The following is a 13,743-nucleotide window of genomic DNA, read 5'->3' as shown; positions in this document are numbered from 1 at the left end:
TTATATTATTAACTAATTCAAGATTGCTGGAATCATTGTTCTTCCTCAAAAATGTTCATTCTGGTTTCTTCTAAGTGAACTCTTTCTATAAAGCACAACATAATTAATAGGTGCTTTTAATTTTTTATAAGAAAATTGACATTTAGTGTGGGGTGTTTTGTTTTGTTGGCTTTTTAAGAATGAGGAGGAAGAGAGATGGATGCCAATACTGAAAGGGATATTTTCTCCTTTAATTAACCTTTATCTCGTCAGGTCCTGATGACTTTCTTCAGAAGTGCCAAGAGGCTTTAGAAAGTCCATATGTATCAGAACATCTTCATGAATGGATTGACATCATATTTGGCTACAAGCAGAAAGGAAGTGAAGCAGTTGCAGCTCACAATGGTAAATACACATTTATAGAACTAGCAAAAATAGGGGATGCTTCAATTAGGCAGGAATGGTAAATCACAACATATCTGTAATGCTTATTTTGTTTTGAGTGTTCATAACAGTGCTTTGAATGCTTGATTCTTATCTGGCAGTATTGCCTTCATGGTGATTTGCATCTTTGAAGATGTGCTTCAGAGGGTGGACAAGATGATTCTGTAGCATTGCTGGGAATTGCTTGCACATCATGGTGTGGCAATATATTATGGAATTAGTGTTTCCCAATTAAAAATAGAAGCCTGCAGGGTCTCCAGATAAACATGTATTTAGCCTTCCTCCACTGTAATTTCAGTGGGAGAATTTCAATACAATGTCCCCCTCCTCCTGAGAGAATTGGCAAGGGAAAGAATGGGCTGATGGGCTCCAGGTCTTTGGGGCAAGAATGAAGGAAAAAGTGTGTGTTAGTTCATCCTTGTACACATACACATAACTGCATGTGAGACATTTCACTGTTTGCAACCTTACTCTGAACATGTATCTAGCCACTATGGGCCCTTACAAAGGGGGATGTTATGTTACTGCTGTGTAAATGTGTTTATTTACACCTAATAGTATTACCAATGATTAACTTATTCATCAGTCTGGTATTTTAGCTGTGTATGTTACTACCCAATAAGAAAGTGCCCTCTTTAAAACAAGAGTAGCAGATCAGATTTTTAGGGTGTTTATTCCAAAAGCCCTGATCATTTTGAAGGACTTCTAGCAACAGAAAATGTTGAGATAGTTTGCATTTAAAGATATAATAAGTTTAGAAAGAACACCTTCCTACAACAGTGGTGAGAGTAGGAATAAGCAACATTTTGATACTTGGCACTAATTCCAGGGAAAGATAGTTTCTAATTCCAGGGAAAGATAGTTGAGATAGCAAGGATTGTTTTGCTGGGGTTTGTTTGGTTTTGGGGTTTTTTTGCTGTTTGGTTGGGGGCGGATTGGGTTGTTTTCCTGCTGTTAATTTCTTTCCAATATACTTTCTCTACATGTCCTTAACATATGATTGGCTATATTTTAGAGCTGTAGGGTTTGGCATTCAGTCATACTGTGAGGATAAGTGTCAATTACAATGTACCACAGACTTTAAATACAGTAAATCAGCATATAAATTATGGCATCTATATTTTTACCTCTCAAAAGAGACCACTAATGAGAGCACTTTTTATGCATAATGTGCTGCTTCTGATGCAGTATGGATTTTTATTAGCATAATGAATTGCAGACTTTTAAGTAGATAAGAGAGTCAGAAGGGATCTGGGTATGAATGAACTTCGGTCAAAGTAAATATTCTTAAGCAGAGGCCTCAAAGTCATTTGCGTCACGGCAATTCACCTGGAAAGGTGAATACACTGATCTTTCTGATCATTCTTTATTACTTTCTGTTCCCTGTCTGAAAATTAACCAAAGATCCAGTTATGTAACTGTGCTTGCTTTCTTATTTATCTGTTTATATATTTATTTACTGGGGGTAGGTATTTAATGAAGCTTGAGTAAGCAATCCTTCCTCTATGAAAGTACTAATTTTTTCTGAAACTTTCTGAAAATCTCTTGGAAGTCCTAAGTTTTTTCAGGTAAAAAAACAGGATTAAAATGTAAGACCTCAAACTAATGCCTGCTGAAATAACTTATTTGTGAGTAAAAATGCAGCTCTGTTTGTAGGAAGACAAACAAAATGAGCCTTGTATATCTACATTGTACAAATAAACTTTTTTTTCCAGTGTTTCATCCATTAACTTATGAAGGAGGAGTGGATTTAAACAGGTAATTAACAAGAATCTGAATGTTTTTGTTAAAGCAGTTAACTAAGTTTCTCAGTATCTCTCCAGGTTCTCTGCCAGCTGTAAAAGGGCTCTGTACATGAATGGTGTTGCTCTTCCATTTTATACTCCCAAATATGCAGAGAACCAGCACCATATTCTCAGTTTTAGCTTGCATTTGAAAGACTGTTTCTTAAGCATTTCTTCAGTCTGACTTTTCTGGAAGTGCTTCACTTTTTCAGTCATTGAGAATATTGTTATTTTACATAAACAAAGTTATGAAGCTGTTGTGATTGTAAATCTTCAGTAAGTCAGTTCTGTAAGAATATGTGATGGCCTGTAGTGCTGTAGTAACTGCACACACAGTTCCATGCTTTTGGGGAAGGGGAGGGGAAAAAAGTACTTGCCTCCATGGCTTAATTATATATCTTGCTTTGTAAAGTATTATGGACCCCAATGAAAAAGTAGCTCTGCTGACACAAATCCTGGAGTTTGGACAGACGCCAAAACAGTTGTTTACAACCCCTCATCCTCAAAGGAAAATTCAGAAACTGAAAAGCTTGTCTCGAACATCTAGTCACAGCACTTCCATAGCTGAGTCTCCAGGTAAATGTTTAATAGATAAACTAACAATGTGAAGGATTTGTAATTTTGAGTAGTTTCTTTCTCCCCCAGGATCTCATTATACAACTCTCTTGGCTACTTTCCCTGTAAGCCAACTCAAGATAAATCCGTGAACTAAATCTTAAAAGAAAAACAAAACCAGACCAGTTTCAAATTTCAATATACAGCTGTTGCCCTTATTTTGCCTTCTGTTCCAGTGGTCTCCTCTGGAACTGTTGCACCTCTGCTTCTGAAGCTGTGGGAGGGCGATCATCCCTGGCCTTTCCTGGCACTTTAAATTCAAGCTGATGTGACAGCAGTTTCAATGGCCATATCTGCAGGCATTCTAAATGATGCAAAGATCTGTTTGGTTTTTTAACAGGAATGTCTTAGGAGGGTAATTAGTTAATTAGCTTGATCAAAGTAAACCTTAAGAAATTAAATTAAGCATCTGAATTTTTTCTCCTTTTCCATGACTTGAATGAAAATCTGAAAGGACATATTTTTCCCCATATGTTCCCCCTATACTGTAGGGACGGAGTTGATTGAGTAACTTTCTTCTAAAAAAGGATTGCAATGCCCTCACAGGCATTACAGTTGCCATTCAAGGCAGGACTTAAACCACTTCTCCAAACCTAAGATGCTATTGTCTTCATAAATTATATAGTGATTTAACTATAAATTGGGCTGAAGATTCAGCCCAGGTATCACTTGGAAAGATCTTTCTCATTTGATTGTCTTCAATTCACTTACCATTTGATGGCCTTCACTTTGAAGCAAAGGAGTGACAATGAGTGCTACTTAGCATGGCAACCTGTAGCATCCAATGGCAAGAGAAGCTTTGAGAGTTGTATGTGGTGATAGTAATGGTCATGTATTAAATAGATTTGCTGCCTAAGTCATTATTTCATTCATCAATGTTTTCTCTTGAGTTTGACCATTTTATAATTGACATCTAATTATCTCAATTTCGTTGCATCTTTAATCCCTTAACTTTTGCAACAGTGAAATGAAGTTGTGACGCTCTTAACATAATGCAATAGAATAATAAAAGCATATACTTCATTGTAGCAGCAAATGGCTTCTCTAGCTTTTTCCATCTGGAAAGGCCTTGACATTTCAAAGGACATCAAAACATTGCTGCAGAGTTTTTAGGTTTCCATTTTTTGTTTGTTTGTTTTCCATTTCCTTTGGATTAGTCTAACAATCTTACTCCTGAAGCTCTGCATGATTTCTGTAATTTCATATTTATGTCAGCTACCTAGGTATTTGAAATATGTCTTTTTATTTTCTATTTGTGATGGAACTTTATTGTGGCATTTTATTGCAGTTTCTCCAAATGAAGAATCATTTGAAGATTTGACAGAAGAAAGTATAACACTTGCCTGGAACAATATTGCCAAACTAAAATTAGATACGCAGTGTAAAATTCACAAAGAGTAGGTACTATTCTTTCCAGTCAAAATTCTTCCACTGAATTGGGGGGGGGGGGAATCTGTGTGTCAATCTGAATGATGGGTTAGGGTTTAAGGTAAATACTTTTCTTTTGGAGATGACTTAGTGATTTGATTATGCAAGATGAACTTGAGTATATGATGGGTTATGAATCCAGAGAAGGTATTTGTCAGCTTGATTTTTGCTATTGTTTTTCCTTAGCTCTAGATCTATATAAGTTCATTATCATTTTAGTACCTGAAGCAGATATTGATTACTCTTCTCTAAAACTGATAACAGCAGCCAGATAAAGACTCCAATTTATTTTTTTTATAATGTCAGGAGCACACAACTTCATCCCATCAGATTTGAAAGGTTAAACACTTAAGTTGTTCCACTATACACCTCAAGCTGTTGCTGCATGAGCAGTTTGCCAAGTCTCCAGCTATAGGTTTTTAGTTTATCTGGGTACCAAACTGCTGTTCTGGTGGATTCCTAGGGATTCAAGGGTCATTAGGGGCTCTTTTCAGGTGAACTTTGAAAATACGTAATAATGAACAACGTCAGCTATGTGTTAAAGAGCAGGTTTTCCTTTGCACCCATCTCTTGTCCTAGTAACTGGGCTGGTTAGGAGGATTTCTTACTACCTTGAATCCAGCTACTTTCTTGTTGACTTGTAATCGAATCTAGGAAAACATTATCCTGTCCCTAAAACAAGGTAATATTTGTAGTGAGAAATCTGTTACCAGATGGTTAGCATTAAAAAAATCTTGATCCTGAAAAGAGACTCAAATTTCAGCTTCAGATTATTTTTATTACTTTTTTTTCCTGAAGACTGCTGAGAAATAATGAGACGCAGAGCTGTGTAACAGAACTTTGGCTGTGCAGTATGCTCTGTGCTTCCTAATTCCCTGACATAAGCTTTGTCTAAATTTCTTCCTATAGTGACTTTGCCAGTGTCAAATTAAAAGAGAAAAAAATGTGCAAGTTCCAATTCCCGACACTTGAGGTTTTCAGTATCTGCTTGTAGGCAGCTTCCTGATTATTTGTAGCTAATCCAGAACTGGAAAAACTAAATGTGAAACCATTTATCTTCTCACACGGGCAAGTCCCTTCTGATGAAGATGGAGTTCTTACAGAACACTATAGGGATCCTGTCCTGGTGTTTCACATTTTATGTCAAGGTATATTTTTGTCTCTAGGTAGATAACACACCACTGTAGTGTTTTTAATCTCCTTGAATGTCTTAGCTCTTACAGAGCTCAAATAACAGATTTCAGCTGTAGTCTATTTACAGTATGGTGGTTCAGTTTCAAAATCTATGAAGTCACCCACAAGCTTACTTGTATTAAACAGGGCAATTACTGGAATAGCAGTCACTTGCAATGGGTCTTCTGTTTTCACTACATCCCAGGGTAAGTATTGCACAGGTATTTACCACAACCTGCAGGGTAAATGCAGGTTAATGTTGTTTTTTTTTAACAAAATGGCATGAAACTGAAATATATATCTGATGTAATTAAATAGCTTAACTATATGAATTTGCTCAGTTTTAGATGATTTTGAGTCAAGCATTTCAATATTATCTAGGCTAGGGAGATAATTTCAGTGATAATAATAATGGAAGTTTGTCCATTTACATACCAGAGTTCTCTTAGAGTTTGATGAGCATGTGATAGTCCATCTGTAACTGGTACAAAACTGGGTAGTTCCAGGCCCAAGTCAAAGCCTTATAAAGAGTTTCTCAGAGACTATGAGAAACCTGTGTCTGCTTTTCATACTAAGATATTCAAGCAGGAGCAAAATTATTAGCTTCTAGAATATAAAATAGTCTTTTTATTTTCTATTTTGTGCCTTATCCCCAGATTCAACTTTGAAGATGTTTTCCAGAGACTCAAAAACCATCCAGAGAAGTGTGTCCTTTTCAAACATGGTAAGCTGCTGTCAAAATAAGAATGAGATGATTGGGAATCTTCTGAAAGCTGCTCAGTTAGATGGCTCTTAGCATCCATCAATGCATCTTTTCTTTCCCCTGCCTACTCAGTTGTATTGTGTGTGAATAATTTAGCAGAGTGAATTGAGACTCTCTCAGGCCACCAGAGAGACAGAGCACATTCTGCAAATATGGGGAAGAAGCATTAAATGGTTACACTGTCTCTGTTCTGAGTTGCCCTGCTATCCAGGGAAGAGCTTGTGGTAGACAGTCTGGCATGAGCAGGGATATCTTCCTGAGCAACCTTGAACTGCCATTGGGACCAGAATTTCAAAGTTGAAATTCCACCACATGCTCACACCAGCATTGCCTTACTGCACCCAAGTGTTTGAAGCCTATGAGTCAGCCAGCAGAGAAAAACCAAGCACAGGGAGTGGAATATGCTGGGTGAAAATGAGCCATCCTTCTTCCATGAGCAATGATCTCAGCAACTTGTGAACAACACTTTCCCCTTAAAGAGCTGGGAAAGGGATTCTGAATTTGATTTTCTGTGCTTGAGCACTGAGGCCAGACCTGGGTTATAAAAATACACTCCCAGTTGCCATATTCAGTCTTTTATTGGTGCAAGACACCAAGATACATCAGTTTTCTCTCTATCACCATCTCTAGGGGGAACAAGAATGGCAAATGTGTTGCCCAGACAGAAGCCATAACATGCTCTGACTGGTCCCCAAGTAAGTTGCAGGATCAAGACCCTATGGTCTGCCTTGGGGCACATGAGCAGGTGAATCTAGATACATCAATTCCTAATCTTCAGCAAAGGGAAATTTGGGAACATTGCCTCTTGGCACTGTGAAAAGGGAGCTCTTTGACTCCTAAGCCAAAAGTCTGTTTTTCATGAGGAGGCTTTGTATACTCTTATTCTTTTCCCCTGTAGTTTTAGTGCTGACCTAAACACTTCAAGCAATGCTAAAAGGAGTGGTGTTACAGTCCAGCAGCTTATTGTTTTTCAAACAGACCTAAAACATGACCAGTAATGACAGCAGGTAGAAGCACTGGGCTGATTGTTGGTTTTTTCCTTGCCATTCCTAGTGACAGTAATGTAACTGAGCAGGTACCTGTAAATAATGTTTCTTGTTGAGAGTAGTAGGAATCAGACAGTTGTATTTCTTCTTTGAAAGACCTGAGCTGATAAGTACCTGTGATGGAGAACAAACATCAGAAGAATCTGCATTTTTAGTTTCTGTTAGCGATTTGTGTCTAGAATTTAGAGCAGCTTACAAGATGAAGAGCTGACCCACTTACTTCTGAGTGAGGAATTACATACCATGTACTTGAAATACCAGTTTATTTGAAAAGTTTTATCAGTTCTGCATGTATTTCTGAATGTTTTTGCTACCTTTATTTAATAGAGATTAAGTATTCTTGATGTTCAGTGTCCAGCCTCTAAGGTTTTTCTTGATCAGTGTTCATATAACATCTGCATGTTATTTTTATAGAAGATTAAAATGCTTCTTGTTCTCCAAAAGCATGTTAATGTACTTGAACTGGATTTGGGGTAAGAAATTGAATATTTTTTTTTCTTTCTTGCAGGCTTTATCATCTTGTTTAATCTTACCAGGAGATACCACTGTCATAAGTTCTTCATGGGACAATCATATGTGTGTATTTACTTCCTGTTGACCTTACTGAATTTCATGGAGCGCCTTGGTTGCTATGTTTATGGTTTTAGATAATGATACAGAAAACCATCACATTTTAAAAACACAGTGTCTGCATTTCTGGCTTTTCCCACTAGATTTCTGTTAGAAACCACAGAAACAAAGTTACTTTATTTAAAAGAAAAACCCTTAAGTTTTACAAAATGTAATGCTTTTATAACCTTTCTCTGTTAGATATTTTTATTCAATTGCATTTGGAAGACAGCAAGATGTCCTATTGGGCCATGATGATGCAGTCAGCAAGATCTGTTGGCGTGATGGGCGCTTATTTTCTGCATCTTGGGATTCCACTGTGAAGGTTTGTAGATGGGACTGTTAGAGTTGCATGACTATTTATAGCCAGCACTTTGTAATATTCAGCCTGCCAAATGCTTTGAGATGTTTGTACCTGTTGTACTAGAGGAATAACCTGGCTAGTATCACAGTAAGTTTATTTCCAGAGCTTATTCTTCATTTAGCTTTAGCTCAACTGTTTCAAAGCTAAAGTGTTGTTTTCAGGAAATTTCATTCATTATAACCTACTGTAAAAAATGAGGATTCTGAAGACAAATTGTATTTGTTGGAGAAACTGGAATGTTTTGTGACTTTGGCAATTCTGTTTCTTGGGTGGAATAGATTTCTAAAATGTTTTTAATAATTTTGTAGTTTACATTCTTCAGCTAAGAGAAGCAGAAACTTGCTAATCTAAAGAGCATGCCTACAGTTAGGTGGAAAGATAATTTGGAAGCTAGAGACAGGAAAAACTTTCCTGAAGCCTGGTGTGTATGATTGTTTTGGTAAGTACACATTTAGTGCAGTGATATACCCACTCTTAGGTAGGCTCTGTAGGCCATGTGGAGAGAGCAGACTTGTGTTCACCATGTGGCTGTGCTTAGGGTGAAGGAGTTCAGGTGCCATTGCTGTACTCTGCCACGTAGGCGAGGCCCACAGTGAACACAAGCAGCCCCCCCTTGTAATGTGAGAGTTCAGCACTGAAGGAACTCATCTGGGGTTATATTACTGCTTCCTTGAACAAACTTAACTATCTGTGTTGTAGGTGTGGCACTGTGTTCCTGGAGAGACCTTGAGCAATAAAAAACACCACTTTGAACTGCTTGCACACTTAGAACATGATGTCAGTGTAAGTATGTTGATGCAGTGTCTGAGAACAAGAAAATTAATTGATGATTTAAATCATGATCTAGTGGTAAAGCACAAAGATTGGGTTAGGGGCTGAGGGTTGTATTTTGGGAAATGTGTGTAGGGCCTTTTTGTTTTGTTTTGGCGTTTTCACTGTCTGATGGTTCTGCACCAGTGTTCCCAGGCTTCCTGGGTTGAAAGGTCCATTTCTTGGGACTGAAGCACCAGTGTAAACAGAGGTTTCTTAACTTGTCTTGCTCAGCTTGAATGCACAGAATTCCTGTGGGGGGCAGGAAGGATTGGGTGGTTATGTTTGCCTCTTTGCTTTTAAAAACAGATTAATCTTTTTTCAAGTGTTTTGATTGTTACAGTTTCCTCTTAATGTAAGGCAAGCAAATGAAAAAGAAATCCTGAATTGTTTACCATGCTGTCATGGTAAATATCTAAGTGAATTTCACTGTAAATATACAAACACATTGTGTGCAATGCATCAGAAATGTGTAACTGCATACCTTTGTTTATGGCCTCTAACATCAGTCTGTGAAGATATTTAAAATTACTATGTTCTAAACCTTCCTAAGAGTTAGTTTTTTAATAGATCACAACGTTGGCAAATACTGAAATGATTCTGATAACATTTAAGAACTGTACCCAAGAGAACTGGAAACAGCTGATGGGTAGGAAGTTTTTTATAAGTTAAAAATTTTACCCTTAAGGGTAGAGTCTAGCAGTTAGATGGAGAGTATTGGTACTAAAAGCAATCTGAAATGTCACTTAGCATTTCTGATTCTGCAAAGCAAAAGCTTTTTAAAAGGTCTTTAAAGTGACCTATTTTTTCCTCTTATAGTTTGGATTTTTCATACTTGTACCTAATAAAGGATGTTGAGAATTAAATTCCAAGCTTTTCATAAATAAAATGTCCTCTTAGGGATAATGGGCTTGTTTTGTGTATGTTTAAAACCTGTCTCAAGATGGCTCACATGAAAGAAGAGGAGGAGTCATGGGATGTTTAACTTCCTAGGTAAATACAATGGACCTTAATGCTGCAAATACCATCCTGGCATCTGGAACCAAAGAGGGTACCATTAGTGTTTGGGATGTTACTACAGCAACAGTGTTGCACCAGTTGCCACATCATTCTGGGACTGTATTTCATGCTGCTTTTAGTCCTGGTACGTTGGATTTCAGTTTTTAATGTGCACTGTTGGGAGTTTCAGAGGGAATCTTATTCTTAATACCATATAATATATCTTTCTGATTGGAATTACTGCTTTAAGGGGGATGGTGAGATGTTTTGGATTGTCACACATCTCCTCTGTAAAGAATTTAATTGTACACAAGGCCATGCTAGGCTGTAGACCAGCGATGTAGACTCTAAACCAATCTTGTTTATCTTTGCTTGCTTAGAGACATAATTTCCAGTAAATTATTTATAGATACGTAGGTCAGGTAATGTCACATCCAAGATGCTGATCACAGAGTGCTTTGACAACTGGAACTGAATGTCTGAACATGATTTTTCTTGTTGTTTCTTTTATTTGCTTCCTTCTTTTGTACAGACAGCAGACATCTACTGAGCACAGGGGAGGACTGTTGTTTTAAAGTAATAGATGTACAAACTGGAATGCTTGTATCTTCTGTGACCACTGAAGAGCCACAGAGGTAATGCTGAGAATATGCAGGTTATGGAGCTGGGTGGAGATGGCTGGTGACAGCAGAGTGGGAAGGGCCGGACTACTGGGAACTTTGTTTTATTGAATCACTTTTTAGAGTGAAAAGACTGACATTCTAGCATTCTAGCATTCCGATCAAGCTTTCCAAACTGGGGCAAAATCAAACAGCTCTTGAAGTAAACAACTTTTCAACAACTGTCATGTCCCTTAAAGATGATGACAGCTGTAGCTAACCAGCTCTTCCAGCAGCTGAGCTACTGAAATGTCTAATGAGTTGAGTTTTCTTATTTAAATAATCTCTGTCACTAATACTGATTTTTTTGGGTTTGTTGTGGAGGTTTTGTTTCAATGTTTTCTTTTTTTGATAGTCTTAAAAAAAGACTGGCTTTTAAAATCAAAGACCAATCACCTTTTTCCACCAACTGAAAAGTATACAGTTATTTATGGTTTATCAGATAAACAGATGGAATGCTTACTCAGTTACTGGAGTAAAAATATAGCAGGTATACATGGAATACACTTCATTTTTTTAGTGGGTATACATAATTATATATGCATGTTCACATATATTTTCACTAGTTATTTACCTGAAAGTCATCTTTGCATTTTAAGTGATGGTTTCAGGAATATGAAGTGGCAGAAGTGAAAGTGGTGGCTCATGAGAGCACTGGGATATCACACACGTGCATAGCTGACTGGGCCCTCTTCTGTTATGGGATTGTTTCACACTCTGCCAGGGGAAGGCCTGGCTGGGTCTAGGGCAGTCACAGAACCAAGTCTGGGCCATGGATCTTTAAAATAATTTGGGAATAATCTTTCCAGAAAGACTGTGTTAAAAAGTAGTTTCCTTTGGTTTCATAATTTATTTCCAGTTCTTTTTTGACCTAGTTTGGAAATGTCTGGCTGTCATCATGCAAAAGCCTGACATGAACTAATTTCAGATTTACTTGCAGGTGCTTCAAATGGGATGGAAATACCATCTTATCAGGATCTCAATCTGGTGAATTACTGGTTTGGGACCTTCTTGGAGGAAAAGTTACTGAAAGAATCAAAGGACATACAGGTATGCCTGAACTATTCCTATTCTCAAACTGAATGTGAGATTCCTATTTTCCAGCTCTTCTAGTACTGAAAAGTTTGAGAGTCATCTGCTCGCCCAGCTTGCTGTTCCTGATGTCAGCTTTACCTGAAACACCAGAATTAGAAGTAGGTCCATGTAAGCCTTCTAGGAAATCAAGTAAGAATGGAGGAATATTGCTTTGTAGAAGACTGGCCAAAGGGAAATTACTTTCAATTTTTCTAATTACCACAACATTGCAAAAGTCAACATTTTTCTACCTCTTGGCCCTGAAATATAGTATAGACTGTACTGTATTCTTTGCCACAGTCTGTCCAGGCTGAGTCTAACAACATTAGGTAAAGTTCTCTAGTAAACTTGTTTTGGATGGGGATTTATAGGCAGATTAAATGTATCTATATAGTCTCAGTATATCAGCAACCAGGATGTGTGGGGAAAAACTACATAAGTTTTACTAAGTCAAGTTTTTAAGGCTATTTAACTAAGAACAGTTGTTTCAAACTTCCCTACTCTAAGTTTTACACTGGAACTTGACCTGTGGAAAGATCATTCTGTAGTTGGGGATTTTTCAGAAGTGGGCTTCTGAAGCATATGCTACAAGATGTGAATACACTTTTACCATGAAAATTCCAAATGTCAGTGAAAAAGCTCATTCTCCATTAATGCTTTCCATAGTTGCCATCTGCATTCTACATAGCAATGATGTCCCTCTAGTACCAAAAGTCAGCTGAGGCAATGGAGCATGAGATCCTTACTATGAATAAGAGCAGCTACCTAGGACCTGACTAAAATTCCTCTTAGCATATATGGTGTCAGTGTAATCCAATGCTCAGACTATGATAAACTCTCTCAAAGAAAGATCTGTTCTGTCATCTCAAGTACCACACTTACTTGCATTTGGATTTACTTGTTTGTGATTTTGTTTCCCAGGTGCTGTAATGTCCATGTGGATGAATGAACAGTGCAACAGTGTTATTACAGGAGGGGAAGACAAACAAATCATGTTCTGGAAACTGCAATATTAAGTGCCTTTCCCTCCAGTCATTTAAATGAACTCTAATTTTAAACCAAACCTTTTAAAGGAACTTAAATCTGTGCAATGATGGCTGCTGAAGTTCAACCAGATAGGAAGCTTTGTTCAACCACAACTTTCTATGTTATGTTGACTTCACTGAGAGCTCTTAACTTCCATAGAGTATGCATTTGTTTTTCATGGACTATCATATTGAAATTGCTTGTGTAAAATGATATGAAATAAAAGACTTATTTTTCTGTAATTAAAGAGCTCATAACTTGCAGTCATTGTTGGATTTACATGGAATGTATCATAGCTTGCTGTTGGAACTACTTTGAAAGAAGAAGCATTTGCATTCTTAATTTAAGCCTTTTAGGGTGTGTGGAGCTTTATGCTCTCTGTCATGTGCAGTCAACATTTCTTCTTAGTGGAGATGCATGTGATTGTAAATCCTGCTTTGAACACTGCAGCAGCTGTCCCCAGTCTGGGCTCCTGACAGTCCTTAGCTGTGGCTATTTGCAAAGGCATACAGCACAGTAAGAACAAATTCTCTCTTGCTTTTTCTTACTCAAAACCAGCACTAATGTATTGGTCTGAAAAGAAGACAAGCATAAAATTGATCTTCTAACAGACCAGATACACATACATGTGTTGGGATAAATATTCCCCTAATCCTGTGCCTGAAGTTGGAGCATAAAAGACTATCACTCCTTCTTTTCCTCATTTTTATTACTATCCTTTTCTTTCAGTAATCGTCAGCATTTTCATGTTTTGTTTAGTGTTCCCAACCTTCTTTAACTCAAATCTCCTTTGGGATGGAATTTCAGTATGGCATTTAAACAGAGCTACAGTTCCTGGGTTTATCCAATCCCTCAGCTGTCTTAACCCAGGAACAAAAGCAGTGTTGCGCAAGGATTACTTTCTCTGTAGGACTTCAGGGTATCTTTTCCTGGGAGGAGCTGTTCTGAAGTGAAAGACTTGAAATATTTA

The 13,743-nt window shown here is 37.5% G+C and overlaps 1 protein-coding gene across 3 annotated transcripts in view; it reads left to right on the top strand.

Moving 5' to 3' along the window:
• NSMAF (neutral sphingomyelinase activation associated factor) overlaps nucleotides 1–13,020 on the top strand; it is a 39,018-nt gene extending 25,998 nt beyond the window's left edge. For 2 of the 3 annotated variants that reach the window (XM_071419827.1, XM_071419836.1), the window contains 13 exons: nucleotides 253–384; nucleotides 2,139–2,181; nucleotides 2,620–2,783; nucleotides 4,111–4,219; nucleotides 5,571–5,629; nucleotides 6,080–6,147; nucleotides 7,741–7,808; nucleotides 8,043–8,166; nucleotides 8,905–8,988; nucleotides 10,009–10,159; nucleotides 10,547–10,649; nucleotides 11,614–11,723; nucleotides 12,669–13,020. In XM_071419827.1, the coding sequence (XP_071275928.1) occupies nucleotides 253–384; nucleotides 2,139–2,181; nucleotides 2,620–2,783; nucleotides 4,111–4,219; nucleotides 5,571–5,629; nucleotides 6,080–6,147; nucleotides 7,741–7,808; nucleotides 8,043–8,166; nucleotides 8,905–8,988; nucleotides 10,009–10,159; nucleotides 10,547–10,649; nucleotides 11,614–11,723; nucleotides 12,669–12,763 (1,310 nt within the window). In that variant the 3' untranslated portion in view covers nucleotides 12,764–13,020. Of the gene's footprint in view, nucleotides 1–252; nucleotides 385–2,138; nucleotides 2,182–2,619; nucleotides 2,784–4,110; nucleotides 4,224–5,570; nucleotides 5,630–6,079; nucleotides 6,148–7,740; nucleotides 7,809–8,042; nucleotides 8,167–8,904; nucleotides 8,989–10,008; nucleotides 10,160–10,546; nucleotides 10,650–11,613; nucleotides 11,724–12,668 lie in introns of those variants that run through there. The other variant, XM_071419847.1, reaches the window with a different exon arrangement.
• Nucleotides 13,021–13,743: the final 723 nt, after the last annotated feature.

This window comes from Agelaius tricolor, unplaced genomic scaffold, assembly GCF_023055355.1.
Source record: "Agelaius tricolor isolate 1412-34295 unplaced genomic scaffold, bAgeTri1.0.p SCAF_2, whole genome shotgun sequence".
NCBI classification, from domain to species: domain Eukaryota; kingdom Metazoa; phylum Chordata; class Aves; order Passeriformes; family Icteridae; genus Agelaius; species Agelaius tricolor.
The sequence above is the reverse complement of the archived record's forward strand: the minus strand, read 5'-3'. Positions and strand labels throughout refer to the sequence as shown.